The 27,829-nt window shown below is 45.0% G+C and overlaps 1 protein-coding gene across 11 annotated transcripts in view; it reads left to right on the top strand.

Moving 5' to 3' along the window:
• The window catches only part of LOC111860129 (sorbin and SH3 domain-containing protein 1), a 127,933-nt gene extending 101,186 nt beyond the window's left edge, over positions 1–26,747 (top strand). For 6 of the 11 annotated variants that reach the window (XM_023843506.2, XM_023843507.2, XM_072709845.1 and 3 more), the window contains 14 exons: positions 3,797–3,880; positions 6,545–6,594; positions 8,548–8,711; positions 15,277–15,365; positions 16,698–16,865; positions 17,732–17,778; positions 17,993–18,107; positions 18,295–18,420; positions 18,629–18,823; positions 19,024–19,647; positions 20,629–20,727; positions 21,410–21,594; positions 21,880–21,986; positions 22,112–26,747. In XM_023843506.2, coding sequence (XP_023699274.2) covers positions 3,797–3,880; positions 6,545–6,594; positions 8,548–8,711; positions 15,277–15,365; positions 16,698–16,865; positions 17,732–17,778; positions 17,993–18,107; positions 18,295–18,420; positions 18,629–18,823; positions 19,024–19,647; positions 20,629–20,727; positions 21,410–21,594; positions 21,880–21,986; positions 22,112–22,179 — 2,121 coding nt within the window. In that variant the 3' untranslated portion in view covers positions 22,180–26,747. Of the gene's footprint in view, positions 1–3,796; positions 3,881–6,544; positions 6,595–8,547; positions 8,712–11,451; positions 12,997–15,276; positions 15,366–16,697; positions 16,866–17,731; positions 17,779–17,992; positions 18,108–18,294; positions 18,421–18,628; positions 18,824–19,023; positions 19,648–20,628; positions 20,728–21,409; positions 21,595–21,879; positions 21,987–22,111 lie in introns of all 11 variants that reach the window. The other 5 variants (XM_023843499.2, XM_072709848.1, XM_023843500.2 and 2 more) reach the window with 5 other exon arrangements.
• The last annotated feature ends 1,082 nt before the right edge of the window (positions 26,748–27,829 follow it).

The following is a 27,829-nucleotide window of genomic DNA, read 5'->3' as shown; positions in this document are numbered from 1 at the left end:
GAACATCACTTGTTTGGCTGCTCTGTCAGGCTGATTGAAATGCTTGTGTTAGCAGTGTCACAGTGTCTTGTGGGAATGCGTGTGTTTGCTGTTCTTGGTCGCTTTCATTTTGTCATTGATCTCTTGTTACCATGTTTCACGAAATTAAGACCTACCCCAAAAATAAGCCCTAGCATGATTTTTCAGAATGCTCGTAATATAAGTCCTACTCCAAAAATAAGCCCTAGTTACTATCCCATGGATTGTACGGTAACTAGAATGAGATGTGATTATATGTAAACAGGAAACAGGAAGTAATATTTATTATTCAGTAGATTTTTGTTCATGAATGAATGTACCGTTAGATTGTTTACATGGAAAGATACGGTTAGAAGATGATGTCACGTTAAGAGGTGCAGACGAGCGAGGAAACAGGCAAGCTGAGCCAGGAAGTCCAATAACCGGGGTTTATTGGTCTCAGACGGGCAGACAAGGACAGGAACAGGCACTACTTTGGACAACATCAACGATAGAACTGGGGAAACTAACCGAGGCATGGACTAAATACACAAGACAAGCTGAGGGTAACGAGCAACAGGTGAGAACAATCAGGCAGAAACAGGAGGTAGCGAGGTGGGCAGAACAGGAACAGAGACAAGAAAAAAGACAGGACCCGACAAAGAACCGGAAACACGGACAGGCACACCCGAAAGGGAGACACAGAAGGCACAAAGAACGGAGGAACCACAGAGGGAGGAGTGAACACAGGAGACACCAAGGAAGGAGGAGCAAAGACAGGAGGGACAAAGGGAAAGGGAGGAGGAACAAGGGGAGCCCGAGGGAGCCCAGGCGGGCGACGGGCAGCGGCCGGATGGGCCGCAGGCGGGAGGGACGCCGGAGTCGGAGGGAACCCCACAGGGGCTGAGGGGTCGGGACGAGGGAGAGCCGGAGGGGACAAGGAGGGAGCAGGAGGGATCACCGCCGGAGGCAGGCAGGAGGGGGAAGCTGGAGCAGGCGGAGGGGAAGCCGGAGCTGGCGAAGGCGCCGTCCGACGCCCCACCGAAGCAGGGGGGCCCGGAGGCGACCGACATGGAGCCGGAGACGAGGCCGAGGACCAGCACCGAAGAACCAGGGGAGGACCCAGAGGCGACTGCCGAGCCGACGGCACAGGCCCCGCAGGCAGCCACCGAGCCACAGCCAGGGGCCGAACGGGCAAGCCAGGGGGCAGGGGACAAGGAGTCCATAGGGAGGTCCCCGAGGGGTCCCACTCAAGCTCCTCCTCCTCACCGGAGAGAAGAGCTGGGTCCTGGTGGTCCGGGACTGGGTCTAGTGCTGGGGGGCCAGGAGTCTTTTCCTCCAGCGAGGCAGCCAGCGAGAACGTGGGTGGGGTAGCGGCAGGTGGTGCCGCCCCAACCCCGGACGAGCAGGGCTGGACGGGCAGGACTGGAGAGCCGGGCTGGATGGGCAGGACAGGCAGGTTTGGCCGGACAGGAGGGTCAGCAGGGGGAGCCTCAGCGGGTGCCGCCGACACGTGGCCAGCAGAGGGCGCCTCAGCAGGCACCTCAGGCATGTGGCCAGCAGGGGGCGCCTCGGGCGGTGCGGCGACAGTAGCTGCTGGCAGGTCCGGGACAGGCGGTTCCGGAGCAGGCTGGTCCGGGACAGGCGGGTCCGGAGCAGGCTGGTCCGGAACAGGTGCGTCCTGAGCAGGCAGATCCGGAGCAGGTAAGCCTCGGACTGCCCCTTTACGGGCTTTAGGGCCCCGGGGAACAGCGTCCCGGATGGCACTGATCCCCCTGCTGTGCAGGCGCTCCGGCCGGTATTGATACGCCTCCAATGGAGGCGGCTTCTCCAGGTGGAAGCCGGCCAGGCGGGCAGCGGCGGTGTCGTCCCAGGCGGGCGGTGAGCTCTCGTGCCCACTGGTTAACTCCCAGGCGGGGAGCAGAGAGCAGGCTCCCAGGAAGAGAGTCGGGGTCTCTACCTGCTGCATATCAGCCCTCTTCTTGCTCCGCTCCTTCTTTTTGCCGCTTGAGGCGGAAGCCGGAGCCGCCGCGAACATGTCGCCTAGGCTGAGGGCGACGCGTTCTTCTCTCCGCTCCGTCAGACGCTCCCCTCAGGCGCCGTAGGCATTTGCGTACCCGCTCGAGCGGGTACTGCTGTCCAGGCGGGCGCTCCTCCGTGAGGGAGGCCCGTGCCCCGGGTGGCCAGTTCCAGGGTGATGGGATCCTCCATTACCTCGGGCTGGGAGCGCCAGTACACAGCTTCCTGCAGCAGACCGAGCTTCTGGTGCTCAGTCTGCTGCGCTGTGCTTTCGGCGAGTTCTATCATTCTGTCATGTTAAGCGGTGCAGACGAGCGAGGAAACAGGCAAGCTGAGCCAGGAAGTCCAATAACGGGGGTTTATTGGTCTCAGACAGGCAGACAAGGACTGGAATAGGCACTACTTTGAACATAAGAACATAAGAAATTTACAAACAGGAGGAGGCCATTCGGCCCATCAAGCTCGTTTGGGGAGAACTTAACTAATAGCTCAGAGTTGTTAAAATCTTATCTAGCTCTGATTTAAAGGAACCCAGGGTTTTAGTTTCCACTACACTAGCAGGAAGACAATTCCTTACTCTAACTATACGCTGTATAAAGAAGTGCTTCCTCAAATTTGTTTTAAAATGTTCTCCCGCTAATTTCCACTTATGGCCACGAGTTCTAGTATTTAGACTAATATTGAAATAGTAATTTGGCTGAACAGCATCCAGACCCGTTAGAATCTTATAGACCTGAATCATATCCCCCATATCATATATTTGGACAACATCAATGATAGAACTGGGGAAACTAACCGAGACGTGGACTAAATACACAAGACAAGCTGAGGGTAACGAGCAACAGGTGAGAACAATCAGGCAGAAACAGGAGGTAACGAGGTGGGCGTGGCACACACGAGGATTGGACGGAGCTGGACGTGACAGATGACATGATGTCTGTATTTGAATAAATGTGGATTTTTGTTCATGAATACCGGTAAATGTTCTGTAGTTTTGTTGTACATGGGAAAATAAGACATCCCCTTAAAATAAGCCCTAACACATCTTTTGGAGCAAAAAGTAATATAAGACCCTGTCTAATTTTTGGGGAATCACTGTAGTATGTTTTACCAACCAAACATTATGAATGTCTTTTAAGTAAACTATGAAGCCTAAATTTTAAAATTTATTCTGGAGGAGGTACAGATGTTACAGCATATCTTACTTCACTGTGTTGCCCCCCCCCCCCCCCCCCCCCCCCACCAAGCTCTGTGGCTGGAATGGAAATAAAGATGTTACTAATGAAGCCTGTTAACTAGCCAGGAGGGGGCGCCGACAGCATACACGTCAGATGTGCTGTGATAGCACGTACCTATCCCTTGAGTTGACATGCTGTTATACTTTGAAGGGGAGATCTACAAGAAATGGGGCAACTGGTCCTACAGACCTGGAAAATGGTGGAGAAACATTTGGATTGACGAAATAAATATCAAGACATCCAGTGAAAACCTCTCAGCCGTGTTTGTCATCATGATTTTAATGTGTTCCTGTTCAGAGATGATTAGGCCTCTATCAGTGTGCCAGAATTTACTCCAAATTCATAGGTAACAATGATGTGATCTCACTGAGGCTCCCTATCCCAGAGCAGCCCTCATTTTCTCAGCATGATGTGTTCAGGTTTCATTCTGGTCAAAGGTAGACTCATTGTAACTGTATGCATGAGTGTTTGTCCTTATTCTGTGCTCAATTCTGCTTTGTTCTCTCTTTGTCCTTCTTCTCCTTGTTACCATGCCCTTGTAGACTCAGCATATAAGTCCAGAAGATGTAGATTTAGAGAATGAACCTTGGTATAAATTCTTTTCAGAGATGGAGTTTGGAAAACTGGTAAGTTGCACAGCTAAACTTTAATTTTCCGTTTCAACATTAAAAATGTACCTATTTGCCTTAACAGTGTTCAGTTATATGGTCTTTTTGTGCAGCCTAATCACTTTAAACTTGCAGGTTGTTCTGAGACTAGGACATCATCTCATGCTTCTCTTTGCTATATGTCTGTCCTATCATTTATGTGTTTGATTTGTTTCCATAAAGCAAAAAAAGTGCTGTGTCTTAAAGGAGAGCCTGAATAACCTTACTCTTTTAGAGCAAACTTTACACCTTGGTTTGTTGTGGAGCTGTGCTTTTCAGTATTATTTGTGGATTAAGGCCTTCATTAGCTTTTTGGGTGTCTAGTGGTAAACATGGCCATTGGGATTTGGGTTAGGGGCTTAGGGGGGTTAGCACATGTTTTAATACTTTTGTGGATATTAGGAATTGGGTGTGACACAGACCTCAGGCTTTTTGCAGAGACAGACACACAGATGTGACCTCATGATTACTATGTTGACCTTGGAATGGAATCTGAGCATAACACAGTGTAGCACTACTACCTAAACAAATCAAATATTTTGTAGGCCACTTTCATGCATTGTACTTGTTAAAGTCTTAGATTATAAAAATCTAAAAAGAAAATGTTTTTATTATTTAATTCATTTTGTTTGGCATAACTGCATTTTACAGTTGCATTCCCCTAACCCTATTTTTCCCATTGTATCTGTGTATTTTTGTACACAAGTTTAGTGAACATGAGGTTTTTCAGGAATGCATTAGTCACATTGTATTAGGACTGACTGTATAGCATTGAAATAAACTTCATGATCAGTGAGTGAATGATCAGGACCCAGATCGACCATTAGTTAGGGCTGCAGCAGGAATTCTGGGTAACTTTCTGAAGCTGGTTTGTGGAAGCCATTGCCACACATCATTTGGGTTAAATAAAGTGACCTTCATCCCAGGAAACACGGGCCGTTCATATCCAGCGAAAACTCGAAGCGTGGAAACAATACACAGGTGCTGTTTACAAGCCACGCCGGTGGAGAGGGTCACTTTCATGAGCGCTGGTGGGTTGCCTGGCCTATTTTTGATATGGAAAGAAGATGCACAGCTCATCTATGTCTGCTTATTTATAGCGGCAGTAGCACCTGCCTGCATACATAGTTATCGCATCAATATTGGAATCGTTGTCATATTTTAATGCTCTATTAATAAAAATTATCCACATTACAGCCACGGCCCAGAAAAAGGTCAGTGGACCGCCTAAGGGTCGCCTTCACCACTTAGATGTAGTGCAGTGAACAGCTTCTAATATTTATTCATGCTCATTTTGGTTAACAGCACAATTTTTTTATTCTTTTTTATTTTTAGGTTTATATTAATATCTTTGGAAAGCTGACACTGTGATGCCTCCATTCACTCCCCATAGCTGACATTAACTGATAGCAGGCATGGCTGCTGAGTAGAGAGCACTATTAGGCATCAGGCTGCTAGTGAATCTCATCTCTGTGAGCTGATGTCACTGGAGGCCGTTCCTGACCTTTTTCAGCGACTGGCGTGTGGATACAGTCTCGCAGCTTTAATCCTCAAAATCAGAAAAGAATCGGAAAGTGACGCCTTGACTCTCTGACAGCTGTGGCAAATATGAATCATCCGACTGTTCTGTCATGACAAACCTGTGCATAGAACATCCCTCCTTCCATTCCTGAGCACTTCCGACCCACTAAATACGCAAGGCAGCTATGTGCTTTAGTTCTGGCCCTTGGACAATCCCTGGAAGATGAGGCAGTGGAAACAGACTTTCTCACACTGTGGCTGTTCAGCATGGAGCCCCATGTGCAATGCAGCTTCACTAATCCTTTTTCATTAAGTGAGATGTTCATTTTGAAAGGTCATTAATGATTTCCCTTCCCCTAGCAACCCCCAGCCACCCCTCCCAAAAAAATGTGGCTACATAAGTGGCGCGCCACTGGGGCCCAGTGTCGCCAAGAGCCACAGTGATTGTGCAACATTTATTTGCAAACATAGCTTGGCCATCATTCATAGCCCCCAGCCACACCTGTTATTTTTGGCCCATGTGACGCAAGCAGGAAGAAAATGAATAGTAACAGGGCCTAAATTTAGTGCCCCCTGAGCAGGCAGAGCCTCTGCATGACGATGGGCTTCATTAAAAAACTCCCTGAAATGTGGACTTTTTCCCAGCAGGCATTAACACAAGTTAGTGTCATACGTGCTTTACGGGAGGCAGCCGGGAGCATGTGGCTGAGTGTCTTTTCGTACACGTGTGTGTGTGTGTGTGTGTGTGTGTGTGTGGGGTTCACCAGCTGGCCGCCTGTGTGCTTTCCTTTGTGGTCAGGAGTGTGACTCACTCCCAGACAAAAGAATGGGTCCCCATAGGTCGTCATCATCCATTGGCTCAGAGGCAAGGAGACTCCTCCCCCTCCAGGCACCCCTGACCGACAAACACTCCCCCTCCTTGTCGTGCTTGCTTTTCCTCAAGTTACGTGTGGGCCAAAACACACCGTTATTCCTCCATGCAGTGGCTGCTGTATAAGAACAGACAATCCTACGCTTCAGAAGACTGGAGGATCCTTCCCAACAGATGGTCCGCGGGCTCTTTCTGCTAGAGACAGTACCCCTGCGGATTTATCAATGACTTCTTTGTTTGGCTTGTTGCAGAGTGCCCCCTCCTTCAGCCCCCTGGAAACACCCTCCGACCTCCATCAATAGTAAGTCTGCTGTTCTTTTCTTTCTGTCTGGGTTGTCTTTCTTCCTGTTTTCCTGCCCTGTCTCATTCTCTGTGTCAGAATCTTCCCTTATACTGATGCTGGGTTTTAGTTTATAGCGAAAGACCCTGATGAGATTCCCCCGTTGGGGACCCCAGCTTCCTGCCTGCAGTCCCGTTAGCCTAACTCTGCGTGCGCTAGCTTTTCAAACAAACACCCCAGGATAAAGTGGGCAATCTGGTAGCTAGCGCACCTCCACATAATGCCATACACATTCTGGATGGGACCTGTAATGTGTCGCATGGCTGGGGAAGAAGAGGGTGCCAGGGGGCTGAGTAATGGCCTTGAGCAAACGCTTTGTTTATGTTTCTGAAAAGAATGTGAGGAATGCTTGAGGGAGTGCATTGTGTGTGTATGTGTGTAGGGAGGACACTATGTGTGCGTGGGGAGGGGTTTGCATAGATCACATTTGGAGACCAAAATGTCCCCTAAGTGTGGTAAAACCTAAAACTTACTTTTGGGGACATTTTTCAGGTCGACATTTGGACAACCTCACTTTTATAAAAATCAGTGAAAGTAGAAATGGTAAAAGTCTTGTATTTTGCTTGGTTACTTAGGGTTAAGGTTAGGGCTAGGTAGGGGTTAAGGTTGTTGTGACTGGGATTGGGTGTTTTCCCATAGAAATGAATGGAAGGTCTCCATTTAGATAGGTACGCCAACGTGTGTCTGTGTCAGCATTACGCTGGTGGAGGATCTAAGTACCTTGAGTATGTGGGCTTTGGCCTCTTCATGGCCTCCTTTTTCTTATAGTATCCTGTCATTATTCTTAAAGCTACGGTTCAGTTTTACCCACCGTCCCTCCTTTAGTGAGACCATAAAAACTCAGTATAAAGTGAAAAATAAGCTGTGCCACTTTCCGACACTTCATTCTGTGTTTATTTAGTTTCTTAACTTGGATTTCTATGCTGTTTCACTCTTTTGTAGTGAGGTGTAAATATTCTTCTTGTGCTATGGATAGAGATATGAAAAATACTGAATAAATTCAGGTTTGGTACATTTAAAGGTTTAACGTGTCCAATTTCACACTCACCTGTAAGAACAGTGGCTAGTTATACTGAGATTCTAGTGATATCCCTGAATACCCAAATGGTAAACTCTGTTTTTCTGTGTATATTTCTGAATGCAGTTTCTATGCTCCTGGCTCTTTAATGTGTTTTATTAGCTGGAGGGAGGGACTGGCTGCCTGCCAAGGTTTCCTGCTTTTTAACGGCTGTTGGAGTGGGCGGGGGCAGGTGTTCAGTTAACTGGTGCTAAGCTGGTGCATGTGGAGACGCACAGTGTTCACTCTCAGTATTTGTGTTAACTGGACACTGAGGTGACAGGGTCATGACGTGCTGAATGGTGTGTAGGAATGTCCCATGTTATATTTACCCTGCTAATGTGCAGCTTAGGGTTATCATAGCATGCACTGTCATACTCCTTGTATCACATTCCCTGTGTGACCCCCTGTGAGATGGACTCTCCCCATCTCGAGCCCTCGGTGATAGGTGTTATTTCCTGTTAGCGGTATGGCGCCTCAGTCCCCGGCACTAAAAGCCCCTTAGCATTGTTGGCATCATTAGCATTATTAGTGTTATCACATGTTTGCGGCCCAGGAGTCCACTTTTCTTTGTGACGTGTCCCTGGCAACGCTGCACCCACTTGCAGGGCACACTGTCCTGATCCTGTCCTGCCTGATGCCATCACCCATGGCCTCACAGCAGGAGTGGGACAGGTGAAGCACCTCACTCAGGCCAAGCCATCCTGTCACATATCACACCTGCTGTAGGGCAGACAGATGTTACTCTGCCCCTGATTGGCTGCTTGCCTTGAGGTGCCGGTGATCAGCACCTGTCAGAAAGCGCAGTCTGTGTCATTTTTGCCTGACTCCTGACAGCTCCTATCTCCTCCCACCAGTTCACCATATAGACTCTCCCAAAATGAGTCAGGCATGGGCACCACGGCTGCTGCTGAGCCCGGAGACCGCCACGTTTACAAGAGTGTCCTGGAGGGTGGGGATATTCCCCTGCAGGGCCTACATGCCCTGAACAAGCGCAGCCCCAGCTCCTCCTCATCTAAAGGTAAGAGTCACCACCAGCCCCCAAGGTGGTGCTCTGCACACCATCCTGCTGTCATCACTTCTCTTTCTTCTGTTCTTGCTTCCATCTGAATCATTTGTCTGTATTCCCAGTTACGCAGTTTTGATATTTTCTCACCTGCCAATTCAGTGCATAAGCTAAACAATCTTTTGTGTAATTTTTCCAGTCAGTGAAAAAACAGATCTGCTAAAGACAGATGAACTGCTAAACAATGCTGAGTGTAATATTCATACTAAGACACTTACAGTTTGATTGGTCCTATTTGGACATAGAGGTCAGTGGATGGAGGATGAGAAGTTGCATTTTGGGAGCAGCATGGATCAAAGAGATCAGTGGTGGAGGATGAGGAGTTGGGTGTTTTGGTAGCAACTTGGATCAGAGAGATCAGTGGTGGAGGATAAGGAGTCGAGTGTTTTGGGAGCAACATGGATCAAACCTATATCCTGGCTTTTCAGTTCTTTGGGTCCAGCTTGATGTCCATTGATAAGTGTTAAGTGTTGAGCTCAGAATCCAAAAGGTACTTTCCCACTGCAGGAATGTTTTTCAGGAACCTGAACCTTTTTCAGGAACCAGGAACTTCTGTCAATTTACCTCTGTGAGAATTCTGCCCGACTGTAGTTCCTAATATGTAGTTCCTGAACCTGTTTTTGTTCCTTCATTGGGGTACTTCTCAAAGAACTGGGTGGGGCTTATAATGACGAACTTTGCTGATTGGTTCACCACAAACACCAGCGCTAGCTTGGATGTTGTGTGGAAGTGCGGTGAAAAAGATAATGGAAAAGAGTGGAGCAAAAAATTAGCAGATCGAGTTATTTTTGTATCCCAATTACATTAAATTTATGAATCAATTTTGGTTGTATCTCCATATTTCCACATCAGAAAATTCAGTCCATAACCCACATATTTTTGTCCAATATGGCTGGTGCGGGCAGTGAGATTTTCCAGCACTTATTAGTGAAATAACGTTACATCATTTTTTATTATGTGGAAAACTAAAGATTGATTTGCTGGCCAGTTTTAATAATGTTATAATAATGTATCATTATAAACATGTCATGTGCTTTATAAATAAAATATAAATACATCTCATATTTTTGGAATACACAATCAATCCCCTAGTAACTAACTTATATCTAACAAAATGACTTGTTCATCCTCCATTGTTTTGGTGTGGTGGTGTTGTTTCGTGTGAAATTATGTATGAAGTTTAACACTACAAGCTTTTTGTGTCTCCCATGCATATTTAATATAAAGGTCACAGTTCCTGTTGTGGAGTTGGAAACAATACACAAAAAAGTCAGGAAGTAAAAAAAAAATGGTTTCCAGGTGAGATGGCCCAACTTTTCGGGGAAGACACCTAGAGATGTATTTATACTGGCTTAGGGCAATGATCATCTAGCAGGGAGACAGGCACAGAAAGGAAATGAAGAAATGAGGGGTGGTAAACAAGAAGTGCATCTAGGACTGAGCTGACATGAGGAAGTCACTTGTGTGAGTGGGTCAGAGGTCAGAGGTTGGAGGGTGGAATGCTTGCACACATACCCATAAGGAGCTGTGTGCTTTTGGCTTGGCCATTACTGTGTCACATGCTCAGGCTAAGACAGGATCTAACATCTGAAAGCACTGCACATATGGTTATTTTTTACTTATAATTACTTTCCCTTTAGTTATCTTTTGCATCAACTTTTGCTGCATTCTATTCTTTAATGGTAAATTCTTTCAGATAAGTAGCTGTTATACTCTATCCTGTAAACATACTTGATTTTTTTCTTTAGAATATTAGAACTAGAGCCAGCTTTTTGTCCCTGAAGGCTTAACCAATGAATTGCTCATTTCCTTATACATCCTTATTTGAAGTAATTCAGTAAGTTTTGGAAGTGCTCTGCTTTTTAAGCAGCTCTCTGCTGCCTCCTTCTGGGATAAAATTAATGTGCCAAGTTTAACATGTTCAAAATGAAGAGTAACAGGCGGTGGTAGCAGCAAACTGCTAGCTTGTTTAGCATTGTTGCTGTACGTATATGCCTGTATATGCTGTACGTCATATGGAGGCTGGTTCCCACTGTAACCCCCTCGTGATATGGATCAGAGAAGCACAGACACACAAAACGTGTCATTTTCTTGAAGAAATATATGGAATTCTGAAATTTAGTCTTCTATATGTAGATTGTGGGGTCTCAGAAATGCAGTTAAATCACAGTGTATCAAGTGAGTGTTTTTAGTTGCTCTACATTAATCAGTTATCACCTGATGCAATTGTTCCTTTAGTAACTGGAAAACAACTTGAGTTTCAATGAATGCCTGTGCACTTGTAAGATGTCTTTGATGAAACTGGTACAGGCCTTGAACTGACTGTTCTAAGGCATGCAATCCATTTATGTGCCTGGGTGATTTTCATTTTATTTTTTGTCATTCTGGCAACTTTTATTTCAGTATTTCATTGTATGTTTTTGTGCTGAATACATTGGCTCATTGCATTTGGTCTGAGGAGAACGCTTTCTTTTATTCTCGGATTGTACTGTCTGTATTTTCAGTCTTCCAAAAGTAAACATGCAGCTCTGTCACTGTAGCAGACCTCACTGGAGTGTCACTGAATTGTGTTCATAGAGAATACTCTCTGCCATCTTGTGCAGGGGGTGCGTGTCGCTGTGTGTCTGCCCACTCCCCCCACCCCGGTTCTCCGCACTAACATTCTGTTTATTCTGTTGTCCTGCATGCCTGCCAGTGGATTATAAAGGTGGGAATGGCTACATAATTTCACCTTCCTCCTCCTCCTCTGTAACTAGCCACTCCACTCGTCCCAATAGCACCGTAGCTTCACACTCTAAATGTAACAGGCCCCTGTCTGCCGCCAAAGCTTGCATCCCACAAATTCTGCCCTCCAAGTTCAAGCCCAAGCTGTTGCCCCCACCCAATGAGCAGGTGGAGAAGAAGGCCCTGCTCACTGCGCACCCCAAGGCCCACAGCTGTGAGGACCTGCAGGACACCAGCATGGAGCGACGGGCAAGCAGTCCCAGGAGCCCTGCCGATCGCCCACCTGGTCAGAAGGGCACGGCTGAGTTTGCATTGTTGTACCGGAACATGCATGTTATCCGCCGCCCTGGGTCTGAGGGTTGCAGCCCCTTGGGTAGTGTGCGTAGTCTGGCCTCACTCTTTGAGGGGGAGGGTGGTGCCCGAGGGGACCACCAATCTGAAGGGGAGAGGCCAAAGGGTGTCCCACGGCAGGCTGTATCCTCGAGGGTGACTGAATTTGAGCAGATCATCCAGCGCTCCTGCTCACTGCCCACCCTGGCAGCTGACTCTGGCCACACCCCCTGCCAAATTGCATCTGCAACCTCTGCAGAGTCTCTGCTTACCAGCGACTACCACAAGAAGGACTGGCTGCTTCAGCCAGAGCTGACAGCATCCTCAAAGATGAGAGACGCCGGAGAGGCTGAGATGTCTTTCAAGAACTTCTCTGGAGACCATACCAAAGTGGTCCACTGTTCTGGGCAACAGACTGAAGTGCACCACAGTTCTGGACAACAGATCAAAATTAACCACTACTCTGGACACAAAGTTGAGGAGCATCACTTCTTTGAACAAGAGACCACCATGGACCACTGCTCCAGGCTAAAGGCTGAAGTGAACCACAGTTCCAGAGAAAAGGCTGAAGTGGACTGCTGCTCTGGACACAAGACTGAAGTGGACCACAGTTCTGAAGAAAAGACCAAAGTGGACCTCTGCTGTGCACATAAGAGTGATTCAGGCACCAGCTCAGAGGCTACACCCAATGGCTTGCCACGGTTCCCTCCCACAATAAAGTCCAATAAGTGCAAGGGGACGTGTCCCGCCTCCTATACCCGCTTCACCACCATCAGGCGGCATGAGAAGCAGCAGGTGGCCACAGGGCCAGACCTGCCAGGCCCACAGGAGCCAAGGGCTGCCTATCCGGGCAACCTGCACTTTATGAGCCCTGCCCCTTTCCGCCTCCGGAGGGTGCCACCTGGATCCCAAGCGAAAAAGACCACTGTCTTCTTGGGCACCAAGGCCACGGCTGGCTCCTTAAACCTGGACCTCCTAGAAGTTTCCATGCCTGGTGTCAGGCCCGTCATTCCACTGCGAATGTCCTCCCTGGAGGTATTGGAGAGGCTGAGTAATGTTGAGGGCACCTCCCCAACACCAGCGGGCAACTGCGACAGCCTTCTTAATGGCAGCCATGTTGAGCTGAGTCAGGAGAACTTGGACTCCAACAGAAACTCACTGAAGCTGAGGGCAGCGCCCCCCAGAGGTGGCTATTTTCATCATTGTGCCACATTCTCTCATCATCTCTCTGGCCATTCATGCCTCCCCGTATCCTCTCCCTGTTCGTCTGCCCCGAGTGAGTCCGGGGTCCTCATTTCAGTCTGTGTGATGGGTCACTTGTCACCATCGCTGGACGTAGTTTTATAGAAACACAGGTGACAAATCAGCTGAGTCAGTCTGTTTGTTAGCTTGCTTTGTCCGGACCTGGTCCTCTGGACACCTGTCAACCAGCAGCTCAATGATGAATGAAGAGGTGCAGCCAGGCATGGTGAGGGCCAGCATAGAGATCAGGCTTCCCACTCCTGTCACCATGTCCAGCCTCATTACATGACCCTGACGGCTCTGTGACAGTGACATGGTGCTCTCAGTCACTCAGCTTGTATATTGCCAATATTGTTTTAATGCAGAAAATCTTATTTGAAGTCAATAGAATTATTTTGGTTTTTGTAACAACAGCAATTTAACACTCCTTAACACATAGACATGCATGTTTGGAGATCAAAAATTCTGTTAAAGGCATCATCCAGTCCTGTTTGAAGTGGTTTATTCTGGGCTGGCCTTTATGTCGTATCTGTTTCCCCTTCTAACTCTTGCTACATTAATTGGCCTTTATGGAGAGAGTCAGTCAGGACAGAGTGCTGTCAGTGTCCTGATGCTGATTTGCGTTGCTCCCGCTCTGATGCCTTGTATCTTTGTGCCCACCCCCGCCCCCCTCACTACATTACCCGAAGGTCTGTTACCAGTAACTTTCAGCAGACAGCCCTACAGCAGTTCATGCATCATAGGCTTTGATATCAGAAATTTTGGTTATTCCATAGAATATTCTGAAAGTCAATGTAAAACCAATAACAGTGTTTAATGGGAAGTGCTAAATTGTTAAGCATTACTATTACACACATATTTCAAAGTACTAAGTAACATCACTGGAGTTTTTGGATGTTTCCATGTCAAACGCTCCTTCATTCTGCTGTGTCAGATTATTCTTGCACATGACCGGCACTCTGACTCCCTGACTCTGCTTCTCTGACTCTTACTCTCTGACTCTTTCAGTTGTTGGTTTGCTCTCCTTCTTCCTTCCCTCTGCCAATTTTTTTCACTCCTTGTTGCTGTTTCTATGCTGCATTACAAATTGTTTTGTGGAAATACTATTCACATTATTATTCAAATGTGTAATTTTTGTTGCAACACTAAGGTATTATGCAGGTCTGTCTATAATTATTACACACAGTGGCTATCCTAAAGAAATTATTTACACTAACCATAAGTGGTTATTATAAAATATATAATTTTGTATTCAGAGCATTTTCTGTTGTTCTTCTTTGTATTTAGTCATGATTCTTTTTGAATTAGTATCACTCTTTGAAAATGTACTTGGACGGGTCACTAGGATATGCTGAGCACTAGGCGGCAATTTGAAGACCTTCTGATGTTACTTGCCTCCTTCAAACAGAGGTGGCTGTGCCTTTACCACCCCATAAGCATTCATGCCTTGGATGAGCAAGAGTCCTGTTACATCACTGGCTGCTGGATTGCACATCTGAAAGCCATTAAATGTAGTAAAAATGAGAAAACAGGACAGAATGACTGTAGCATGCTCGATCAAGCCTGTCCAGCGATATGGTCAACACCCTATGACATTCTGAAATGTGGATAATTCACACATGTAATGTTTCTTGTTTTTTGTGTGTGTGTGACATGTCATCCATTCTCAATAGTTTTCTTTTTCTGTGTCTTTGAATATATGTATATAAATATATACTGTAGCTATAAAGTTAAATCATACATATCTCATGGTGTGTAGTAATCTCTGTGTGTTCCCTTTACATACAAAAGAACTTTTGCTTGTACATGCATAGATTTGTGTGTTTCTCTGTACTCAAGTGTGTCATGTGTGTCTGTCTACACGCTCATCTCATTACAATCAGCTTCTCATTACCCTGCCCTCATATGCATTCTCATAATCCCATCATCATATGCATTCTCATAATCCCACCCTCATACACATTGTTAATAACCCCGCCATAATACAACTTTTCTCCATCTTTCCATTTCTTCACTCCACCTCCCTATAAGCATATCAGTCTCCTTCTCTACATTCACAGCCTCTATGCAATGACATTCCTATGTCCCAAACCTTCTGCATCTGTTAGCAGATTTGCTGGTGTCTGCATTTCTGAACATGAACATGAAATAACCCTGTACTCTGGAAGACCTGAATGCACATTTTTTATGATTGACTGAATCTCAATTCTGACTGTTTCTCAAGTAGATTCTGATTCTCCACGACATTTCACCCCTGGGGAGGCCCTGGACACCTCTGAGGATCTTGTTCGAAGACGCTACAGTGACAAAGAAGTAATATTTTGTTTCACTCTCAAATTTTTCACCAAATTGATTTGATTTAGCAGAAGGGTACCTTTCAAACAATTTCAGATAGCGATGTTACAAGTTCATTAAAATGATTTTTTAATAAATAAAAATAAACTAATTTCTGATCTGGTCTCAGTGCAAGATATTTGGGAAACCTTATTAACTTAAGATAAGTATGTGACCCAGTGTGAGATGTTTGCAAGGTCCCAGTCCCTGGTTTCCTGCAGGGGCATCATGGTGGCACATTAGTTAGTACTGTTGCTTTATAGCTTTGGGACCAGGGTTTGAGTCTATGTGTGTTCTGTGAGTTCCACGTGTGTGGAGTTTGTGTGTTCTTCCCACGTCTTCATGGGATTTCCTCTGAATCCTAAGGTTTATCTCCACAGTCCAAAAGCATGCTGAGGTGAACTGGAGTTGTCAAATTTCCTTTAGGCGTATGGGTGTGGGATTAGGTTTATATTACATTCTGGGGACCAAAACCTGTTTTTTTTTAAGTTGTGGGGACCATTTTTGAGGTATCTACAAAAATCTGTGAATCCAATCAAAAATGTAAAAATGCCATAAGTCTCATTTTCATTGGTTAGTTATGGTTATGGTTGTGGATGGAGTGGTGGCTCTGAGGCTAGGGATCTGTGCCAGCAATTAGAAGGTTGCTGGTTTGAATCCTGTGAATGCCAGGAGTGATCCAGCTCTGTTGAGGCCTTGAGCAAGGCCCTTAACCTGCAGTCGCTTCATTCTGGGTATGACGTAAATCTACATCCAGCCCTGCAAGCAGGTCCTCCAACTTACAGGGAGAAACTTGGGGGTTGGTGGCAGGATTGGCACTCCAGCCACTGGAAAAAACTCACACTGTTCCATCCAGACTAGTGTAGTGCTGAGATATCATCTGCTGCATGGCTGCACTCAGGTTCTCCTCCCTGAGGTGGTTTGTCATGTGGTGGGTGCAGCAACACGCTGTCATCAATTCATGCTCCTTACCTCTGTCTCCTTATGGTTATGGTTAGGGCTGGGTAGTGGTTAAGATTGTCATGTTATCATTAGAGTTTTCTCCATAAAAATGAATGGAGAGTCTAATTACAAACCTGTGAGTGAGTGAGTGAGTGAGAGAGAGAGAGAGAGAGAGAGAGTGCCCTGTGATGCATTGGTTCCCCACCCTGGGTAATCCCCTGCCTTGTGCCCGTAGCTTCTGGGAAAGGCTCCAGACCCCCTAGACCCAGCATAGGATAAGTGGGTATGGAAAATGAATTGATGGTTTCCCTGGTGTAAACAGTGATGAATCCCCTTGTGAGAAGTTTTTAAGGTCTCTCTCCCTGCTAGAAAATTCTGGAGGAGCAGCGGCGTCTGAAGCGAGAGCAGGAAGAGGCAGATGCAGCATCCCGCCGTCATACGGGGCTGGTGCTCTCACACCATCAGTTCATCACAAACGAGCGCTTTGGGGACTTGCTTAACATCACCGACACAGAGAAGAGGAAGTCTGGGGCCATGGTCTGTACCATGTCAGCTACTGCGTTCAAAATATTGTCCGTTTCGTTTGCTTGAGTGTTACAAACAATGTGCTGTTAACGAATGACAGGAATTTCGTTTTTGGCCCGCTTCTGGCTCCCTCGCCCACCCAGAGACCACAGGCCTCCCCTCATGACTGTGCACACCTCTGCCCGGGCTGCCTTCCCCTCTGGCATTTCATTGTTTGACAATACAACATTTTTCTTTTAAACAGAAGGAATCTGTGCCTTCTTGAAATTTCTGCTTGTGATGTAGTCATTACAGACCTGGAAATGTGGCACAGATATCGAAACTGAAGCCAGTCCTGTTAAGATAAGATGTCATTGTTAGTCAAGCGGGCTGGTTTTCCTGGTGACCGCACCCAGTCCGGCAGCTGGCTGGCGTGTGTCCAGAGCTGCCTGCGGGTGAAAAAACAACATGCTAAGACAAAGATACAATGTCAGTGCATTTACATAAATGCTGTTATCTGGTGCATGTTACTACAGTAATTATAAGTGTCTGACATCAAAATGTGTGTTCAAGGAGCTTGACTAAACACAGTCCCAGTGAAGAAAAATGCCAGTGTAAACAAAGTCATCACTTTTGGCATTCTTTAGTAGAAATATGTTCTCATTTTCTTAGCTTTTGTCTGCAAAAATTAAGGTATACCACAATTACAGTATCATGGTTACTGAAGTTACAAAAGTATAAAGTATGGCATTGGACAGATACTATGGGTGACTGCTATGAATTATGGGTAAAGATGATGTTTTTAACAACAGCAGATGAATGGTTGTCTGTTTTGCCATCTTTATGAGAAATGATGTGTGGAACTGTGTCCTGCTCTGACATTTTTATTTTTCCTGCAGAGAACTCCAGCTCTTGCGAAGTTTGACTTCAGAGCAGAAACACTGAAGTGAGTTTTTACATTACAGCTTGGAGAAAGCTCATGCAATATCAAACCTATATTATAAAGGAAAACAAAAGTATACAGCTCAGGGGTAGTTTGGTAGACACTATTATGCAAAGTAAACATAATTCAAGTGAAGATTGGTTTTTATTATGTGAGATCACAGTACTTAGTGATGCTGGTGTGATGGTGCAGTGGCCCTTCTGCTCTTGTCCCTCAGAGAGCTCCCCTTCCACAAGGGAGACATCGTGTACATCTGTCGTCAGATCGATCAGAACTGGGTTGAAGGCGAGCATCATGGCCGCGTGGGTATTTTCCCCCGCAGTTACGTGGAGGTAAGATGTTTTTATGATCTTGTTGCTCACCATTCCTGAATGGGGTAAATTGAGCAGCCAAGTTTAAACGGTACCACTTCTCCTTAGCATGCAAGATTACTGACTTTGTTTTCAGCAGACATAGGTAGCTGGCGACCTGCTTTAGCTCCCATATTTAATGTGTTTGGTTCATGCTGGTTCTTTTCAGCTCCTCCCTCCAACAGAGAAGGCCCAACCCAAAAAACAGACTCCGGTCCAGGTACTGGAGTATGGAGAAGCCATGGCCAGGTTCACCTTCACTGGGGACACGGCTGTCGAGATGTCCTTCAGAAAGGTCAGTGGTCAACTGAAAAATCACACCCAGTACCTGAAGAATAAAATATGTTCACTCAGCCGCACCTCTCCAAATGACGACTGCACCTTCAAACGACAGTGGGGACCACAGGCCAGTGGTGGGCTGGTTTTGCAAGGCCCACTGTACTCACAGAACCAACGGGCATCTCTGTCAACCCCCCCCCCCCCCTTCGATGTTCCTTCTACAGGGGGAGCGAATCACCCTCATCCGCAGAGTGGACGAGAACTGGTATGAGGGCAAGATCTCCGGCACCAACCGGCAGGGAATCTTCCCTGTGACCTATGTGGAGGTGCACAAGCGCCCCCGTGTTAAAAATGGCGTGGATTACCCAGACCCCCCCCTGAGTCAGTCACCTTGTCGCAGCAGCAACGCCTCTCCACAGGTAAGGCAGGGATGGGGTGTGGCTGCTTCAGCCAATCAGACGTCTGGTTATGGCAAGCCTATCCTGACGGAGGATGAGTGTCTCTGTTTATAGCCAATCGTCGCAGATATCCTGTACATTTCCACTCATGTTGACATCCCTCTTCTTTTCTCCCATGTATCTTGTTTCTTCATCTGTCTGTCAATTCTACTATCTCAAAGCCCCCCCGTAATCATTTGGCTACTGCCCCTCTCCCCCTCCCACGCTCCGACCGCCGGTCAGTCTCTCCTGAGGTGCACGCTGTCTCCTCTGAGTGGATCGCCTTGACGATGGGAGTGGGCTGCAGCCCTCCTGCAGCTGGCACGCCCCCCCTGCCCCCCCCTCCCAGTGTGTCATACCGCTGGGGCGAGTACTTGCCCCCCTCCCTGTCTGCCAGCCCCGTTCCACCTGTCGGGGGCAGTCCCTACTGTGCCTCACCTTCCGCCTCCCCATCTGCTTCACCACTCCCTCCTCCACCCCCCCCACCCCGCCCCGGCTCTGCCACGCCCTTCCTCACCTTCACCCCACCCCAGGGGGAGGACTTCCTGCTCTGCCCACCTTCTCCCCGCCTCTCACGCAGCCTTAGCCCCTGTGGGGGTGCGGGTCTGGAGAGCTGGCTGAGCGGGAGCAGCCCCCTAAGGACCCTGGAGGCGGAGCTTCAAGGAGAAGGGGGGGGGCTTTACCGAGGAGAGACGGGGCTGGAGAGCCGGCTGAATAGGGGGAACCAAGAGGCGTGTCTTCAGCGGGGGGAGGGGGCATGGCTAGACAAAGGGAACCTTCTGGGTGACTGGCAGAATAGTCCAGAGGTACCGTCTGCATGGTGTACAGTGCAGTGTGGCCTGAGTGAAACAACAGCATGCATAGCTTTAACTGAATTCTTCCTGTATGTGTGGAGAAGGACCACCTGCATGGTGTGCAGTGCTGTTTGGGATGATCCAGGAAAACATCTCACTAAAACATGAGCTTAACTTTATCAGGTTTTAATGGGTTATCTTCTGTGTTCTTTTACTTGCTTTTGAGCGATTATCTATTGTGTTTTTGTGCAAGGTCTTGAATGGCCATCTGTATGGCACACTGCTTTGGCTGTTTTGGTCTAGTTTTCACCAATTTAATCATGTCTGATACTGTTATTGTTAATTTTGACACTAAAGAACGTAGAACATATGAAATTTACAAACGAGAGGCCATTTGATCCATCAAGCTTGTTTGAGGAGAATTCAGCTAATAGCTCAGAGATGTTAAAATCTTTTCCTGCTCAGATTTAAAGGAACCCAAGGTTTTAGCTTCCACTACACTAAAAGGAAGACTATTCCATAATAAGAACATAAGAAAGGAAGAGAGGAAGAACTTCTGTAAGAACTCATGGCACCACTGTTATGACTTAGAAATATCACTCACATTTTCTCAGTTATTTTACCTAATACTGTCTTCTACTAACATCTTTCCACACTTCATCAGCAAATAGTAGTGGTGTATGGAGTAAAATTTGGAAATACCTGGGTATATGGTCACAGGTTTTATACTCATATGTATGGTTTTACATGTTTGTGAATCCACACATACAGTTGTTTTCCAATCCAAAGAGGCCTGGTGATCTAGCCAGGCGTCTGTGCAAGCCCATGGTATTGCTTATTCCAGGTTATCTCCATGCCCTGTCTACATGGGGGCCGAAATTCCAGTATCTGAGTTCCTGGCAGTGTTTCCAATATTTTATCCATCACATTCACTGCTCGACATCCCAAATCGTCCCTGTGCTGTTTGAAGTAAAGCTGTTCTCTTGTCCCCAGCTGGTGAAAAGTGAAGCTGATTACCAAGGCAGATTGTCCAGAAGCCCAGTGCTGCCAGTTGACAGCCAGGAAAATGTTATAAATGCCAACTCGTTTGCGGTAAGGAGCGGCATTTGTTTTTTGAATTGTGATCTCTCTAGCAGGATAAAAACATCACACCGTGTAAGAAGTTTAGTGTTTTAGAGAAGTAATATCATGCATGTCCTGTGCCAGGCAACCCAAGAAATGGAATTGGGTAGTGACAGAACCAGGACAGCTAGGCAATGAAAGAGATGCTTTACAATTAAATAACCAGTTTAGAAACCAGCTGAATGTAGCATATCTTGTTTTGACCTGATGACGTAAATGGTTCTGTCTCCTGGTCTCCCGGTGATTGAACAGCATACTCATCTTGTCTACTTAAGGTTTCTTAAAGACACATATCGCACTGACTCAGTAGTGCTGTCTGAATTTAACCCTTAAACATTAACAGCTGTGAAAACATCAGTTAATTAAGTCTGTTCTTTCTTCACCAGTGTGATATTAAAGTGTACACAGGCACACTTATGGTTGTGTCTTGCTTTTCCATGCTTTCCTCCGGATCCCACCTCCTTCCATCTTTCCTGGTTTTCCTGCCTTTAACGGATTCCTTTCCACCTTCCTACTCACTGGAATGGACTCTGACTGCCTCTGACCCTCACCCTGTCTGCTAACCCACCTCTGCCATCTGACTGGCTATCCTGATGGGTTGGGCGGGGCTGGGGAGGGGCTGTTGGCACCTGTCTTATGGGTTTGCCACTAGGAGGCAGTCTGCAACGAGATCATGGACATTGCGGAGAGGTCTGTGCGTTACTGCAGCAACCTGTCCCGCCCCTTTGACTCTGTGCACAGACCAGTGGCCCACACCAGTAAACAATCTTTCATCATTTCCCAGCAACCCCAGCGGCAGAATAACAGTCCTGACCTCAGCCATATGGGCTATGGCATGTGAGTATGTCCTAGAGTTTATGCTCATGAGTATACTCAGAGTGTGAGTATGTATTAATGATTACATGCAGTGTTGGCATACCGTGTATGAGTATATCCTCACAAGTACGTAGAGTATGTGTATGAATTCATGAGTACGTGGAGTGTCAGTATTTGTTTATAAGTATATGTATATTTTCATGAATACATGTAGTGTGAGTGTTAGTTCATGACTACAGGGAGTGTGAGTATTTGTACGTGAATACATGCAGTGAGCACAGTACAAAGAGTTCTGTCCCCCCACAGTTTCCAGGCCCTCTACAGCTATGTACCACAAAATGAAGATGAGCTGGAGCTGAGAGAGGGAGACCTGGTCCACGTTATGGAGAAGTGTGACGATGGCTGGTTTGTCGGTACGTCCCAGCACTCACATATGGCACAGGCCACCCACAACAGATTAACCGCAACAGCTTCCTGTGCTGTGTATTCGTGATTCTGGGTCATGTACTCAACCTACTGTTTACCTCTTTGTTTACAGGCACATCCAGGCGAACAAAGCAGTTTGGCACTTTCCCGGGGAATTACGTTAAACCTACCAGCCTATAAATGCTGTAAATGACTACACCATGTTCCACAGTGTCACTTGGCTGTATGTTGAGTTTGTAAAGCAATGACTTTCTGTTATGCCTGAACTTTTTGGCAGGTGGGTTCTTGGCCAGGTCAAAGCAAGTTTTGGGGATGTGATCAGTGGGCTCCATGTCGAAGGAGCTGTAGTGTGGTTCACATGAAAACCTGAGGGAAACAGAGAGCAAGAGAAAGAGAGGTCCACAGATTCACCACAGAGCTGTCCTGGTTCTGTCACTACCCAGCTGACAGATTTGACGTTCTCACAACGCTAAGGGAATGTTTTAGCTGCCTACCAGCTACAGTCAAAATCACACTTTCCAAAAAAAGCACTTCAGTTCCACAAGAGAAATGCTGAAGTCTTGTTTTAACTTGTAAATACTTCACAGTCTGGTATTGTTATTTTAATTGCTAGATCAGCCTAACACTCATAGAAAACACTATATAAATACTATAAAGTAAGAGTTACATGCACAGTGTGGGGTGTCAGCACACCAGAAATGGCAGTGTGTTTCACCAGGAGTTTTATATAAGATGGACCTCTCAGTGTGGCACTTTGGTTTGAATAAGTCCAGCATTTTAGAAGTCACCACGGTGACTCATGTAAAGCACTAACGTCACTTCTCTCACCTTAACACAATACAGCTTACCTCAGCACCCCCTGATTGGCTCCTCTGTAAATATTTGCTTCAATATCATTGGCTTGGCAGCTAACTGAGCACTAAGCTGAACAGAGTAATTTTGCACGTTAACATTTCTCATGTGCTTTGTGAAAATAAGCTAGAATGCCATTGACCTGATAACGTAACAAATGCCTTCAGTATGACCGGATATGCAATCTGGCCACACCCGAGTGAGCGTGTATGTGCGTGTGTGCACACAAGTGTGAATCTGCCTGCTCTGATGTCAGCTTGTAGCTTGGTGCAGTTACTGCACATTCCTGACTTCAGTTTATGTATTCATATTAATTTGCTAGCAATAAGGTAACCTCTGCTGTGTTTTATTTATTTTTTTAGCCTGTTTAATTTTATATGACAGTAACTGTAATATTGTTTTAGGCTGCAGTTTTAGGGTCTGTAATTTCATAACATATCCTGAAAAACAATGAATAAGCACTATGGTTTCTTAATGTGATGATATGTTAACAATGAATGCCGTTTAGCATCAGTCATCACTGTGTTTGTAGTTACAGTTGTCTTAGTATTATCATCAATACAATATGATCCAACACTGTCTCCTTATTTGTATTTATTGAGTAAAATTGTTATTTATTTTACAGTATTTGTCCTGGTTGAAAATGTTATAACTGGGATTGACTTTATTTGTGTGCAGAGCTGTACATATTATATTAGAAATGTTTCCTCCGTATAATGAAAAGAGACACATATTTTTACAAAAAGTACTTTCAGTAAAGTATGTATGATTATATTTTAATAAGAAGTTTATACAGAAATGATATCAGAAGTATAATTCATATGGAGACAGACAGTGTTACTAGATTTACTGGTGGGGTGTTTAAAACTTTGTTTTTCCCATCATATTTTTGTTTATAGTAAGAATTTAAATTTTGCTGTTATGGTGAAAGAAGCCATGTGCTCTACATATTACTTTGAGTGATATGTTATGAAATTACAGTTGAAAGCATAAAAGCGTCTAACTTCCCTCTTGGGTCTCAGGATCCTATCAAGCTCAACTTTTAAAAAGACTGTATTAAGGTGCCACCCTTCTGTGACTTCACATCTCATTACCTCACTTTGTGTTACATTCAGAGTGAAAGGAAACAGTGAGCACTATTCTAGTGTTTCTTTTAATAGGTATTTAAATGATTCCCAGGAACTGAATTCAACCTGGGGTTGATGGTTGGTTTTTGTTACTTTTTAACACATATTAGACCATGGCATGCATTTCTGTAGGATTCACCTGAAAGCATGAGAAGCCTTAAAATGTCCCGAGTTCTGCCTGTTTCAAACTTCTCCATTCAGGAACCAGGCCAGAGGCAGTTTGCTGTGTTTCTGTGTTGAATCCTCAGTGAGATGCATTCGCAGTCCGGGGATTAAACTGCAAATGCAAGTGATGCTCCTGCTTAAACTTTGGCTCTTTTGAGTTTGTATTCCTATCGTTTGTGTGCCTCGTAATATACACTCGTTTAAATGGCTCTGCTACTGTATGTAAATTTCATGGGGGGTGATTTGCTTGTACTTAGAGTATCTTATTATTTAACATGGGAACACAGTTAAAACATGGACACAGTTAAAACTAAAAAATGGAAGTAGGACATAATAGATGAAAATAGACATATTATATCCTGATAACATTTGAAAATTTTAATGAAATTAATTTAAATCATCTAATAATTTTTAGCTTCCAGTGACTGTGACCAGGCTGCATTTGAGGTTTTCTCAAGTGGGCTGCACTGCAGCTTTATGGCTTAACTGAATGAAAACACCAAGATCCTGCCTCTAATACATACTAAAGGCATGTCATTAGTGATTTGGGGCTTGATCTGTTCAGTCCTGCCACCTGCTATTTGCCAAAGGGAAATTGTCTATTTGCCCCCAAGCACCTATGAACTGGGTCATATATGCAGCCTAAGATATCCTCATCTGGGTCAACCTTCAAATGTGATTTGGACTGTTTTGTTCTGACAGCTCATTGATGGGACTACTTTTTTTTGGTTTACCAGAGAGTGAATGTCTGTTATGTTCACTACATCCTGTGGTGCTTGTACCACCCTAAAACACAAACAGGGGTCAGTTGCTGACCCCGAGAGCTGGCCTGTGTGGAATGTGTAACATCTGGTTTTCCCTTTATCCAGTCAATCAGAGGATGGCATGAGTCACATGACTGGCTGGCAGCCTCCTTGTTCACTAGGATGTAAAAGCATATGAACACTTACTCATGCATGGTGCTGCATGAGTTTACCCACACACACGTGCAAAATATCTTTGAAATAGGTTAATATTTTCAGGTTCCGCAACGCGATCGAAGTTTTCACCTGTCACATCAATGTGCAGATCCACGCTACGTATCATCCATATCATAACGCAATGTAAAATTGTTCCAATTTAATACAAGAACCTAACAATCGGTCAGTGACAATGAGTAAGTGGGAAACGACTCATTCAGAAATGTGGCGCTCAGGAGCATGCTTACACTGACATACTGGCAATATACACTATCCATTATCTATACCGCTTTATCCATCTAGGTCTTACCAAAAATATTGGGACACCCCTCCAAATCATTGAATTCAGGTGTCCCAATATTTTTGGCAGTATAGTGTATCTAACCATTTTGACTGTCATGCTTGATACTTTTCATTTTGGTGGCACTGAGGAACAATTTTACATTGCGTTATGATATGGATGATTTGTAGCGTGGATCTGCACATTGATGTGACAGGTAATTAATCGTAATGCACGTAGAGCCGCAGAGCGATGTAATGTATGTGTATGGCTGATACCCAGTAAAAATCTGCGTTACCTGAACGTTGGTATTTTGTAGTGATTATCATGTTGTGAAAGTGCACAAACACAACACCGATGAGTATAGATAATGGCTAGTGTATATTGCCCATTGATGTGACAGGTGAAAACTTCGATCACGTTGCGGAACCTGAAAATATTAACCTATTTCAATGATATTTTGCACGTTTAATAACGAGGTCCAGTGACAACTTTTCCGCACTATTGGAAATTGCCATTGGAATTTTTTTTTTTCTTCACCCCACCCTGTGTGTGCATGTATTTTGTGTGTACGTGACACAAGAGCAAGTCACAGCAGGAGAGGTCACTGACCATGTTAGCGATAATGAGCAATTTTCATGTATAAGACAGTTTCATGCTGTCACATGGGATTACACATACGTCTTATTTTTATTTAATGCTTTGCATTATGGATTACATGTATGATCATCATCTCATGATCATTTATTTTGGGATTACATGAAAGGCTCATCATTTCTCACAGATTATATTTACGCTGCATTTTTCATTGTGGGATTACATGCAATCTACATCACCTTTCATTGTGGGATTACATGCAGTCTGCATTATGTTTCATTTTGGGATTACAGGCAATCTGCATCATGTTTGTATGGGATTACATGCATTCTGCATCATTTTTCATTGTAAGATTACATGTGATCTGCACCAGCTTTCACTGTGGGATTACATGCAATCTGCATTATCTTTCATTGTGGGATTATAAAAATGCCTTTTCATCATTTATTCAATTGTCAGCCGGTTCATTTTGCTTAATTATTTTTAAGTTTGTACCTGCATCATATTAGAAGGTGTCACTCCTTTTGTTTTAAAGTATGTGACAGGAGAATGATAATTACCAGTATGGGGATTACATTATAACATAAAGCCTCTAATATGTTATGAGGGTTATGATCTTGTAATTGATGTAATACTCATCCTGGAAAAGGGGCTAACGTGTTTGCTACTATCTGCAGTGTTGTTACAGTTACAATACTAAATTAAAATAAGAAGTTGCTGTGATTTCAGTATTATGCAATATTTAATAAACCATATTAAAGCATATAACTGAACTAGTCTGTCCTGTCTTCACTATGCTACTGAGAAATCTTTTTTGAAAATAATGGAATAATTCATGTTATTACAGCAGCCTGTATGTTCAATACATATATGATTTAGTGCTGAAGAAAAAGTACATCTCACAGGTGCTCCCCTTACAGAATTGAGACACTAGAGGGCTTTACTGATTCATTTTCATTTCAGTTACCAAATGTGAGACAATTTTAAGCATGGGGTACCAATGTGGAGACGGAGCTGGTATACGTGTACATTTTCCAGCCTTTTTCAGACACCTAATGATGTGTTATTTCATTCAAGGAAAATGGAAAGCTGTGTATAGTCTCCAGTCTACCAAGATCAGCGATCAACTGTAGTCAAGCACATCAGTAGCATCTGAATGGATAAATTAAGCGTATTCACATTTTACTACAGTATATGAACTCATAGATAGCCTATTCTTTGTATTTCATAGTTGTAAGGTGGTGTGGGTTCCTTCTGTAATGTGAAAACATGTTGTTAGGCTAACTTCTGTCTCTAAATTGCACATAATGTATGTGTCCTGTGATGGATTGGCATCTAGTCCAGGATGTCCCCTCCCTCTGCCCTGAATGTACTGGCTCCCTATCCAGGGTGTCCCCCTCTTATGCCTTGTGTTGGACTAGCATCCTATACAGGGTGTTCCCTTCCTTGCAACTTGTGATGGACTGGCATCCTCTCTAGGGTGCTCTTTACCATGCCCTCTGGTGGACTGGCATCTTTGTAATCTGCGGTTGTTAGATTGATGGTTTATGCATTTGTGTGACACCTTTTGATTTTATTTAAGAGGAATGCTCAGATATAGATATTTTTGTTTTAATGAGAAATTACTGCCTATTAAAGGGCCAAGTCTGAGCGCGAGGCAGAGCCAGCAGCTGATTTAAAGTGTCTAAAAGCAGGAGCTAGTGAATGATTGGAGAATTGCAGAGTTTATAGTTATTCTAATTGTTAAATTACTTTAGTTAAACGTTGAATAATGTCATTGATTTCGCTGATGCCATCTAGATATTGTGTTTTTTTCTGCAATGGAATTATAAATACATTTGTTCCGTTGT

The sequence above is a fragment of the Paramormyrops kingsleyae genome, chromosome 3 (genome assembly GCF_048594095.1).
Source record: "Paramormyrops kingsleyae isolate MSU_618 chromosome 3, PKINGS_0.4, whole genome shotgun sequence".
NCBI lineage: Eukaryota > Metazoa > Chordata > Actinopteri > Osteoglossiformes > Mormyridae > Paramormyrops > Paramormyrops kingsleyae.
This window is presented reverse-complemented; position numbering and strand designations above follow the sequence as displayed.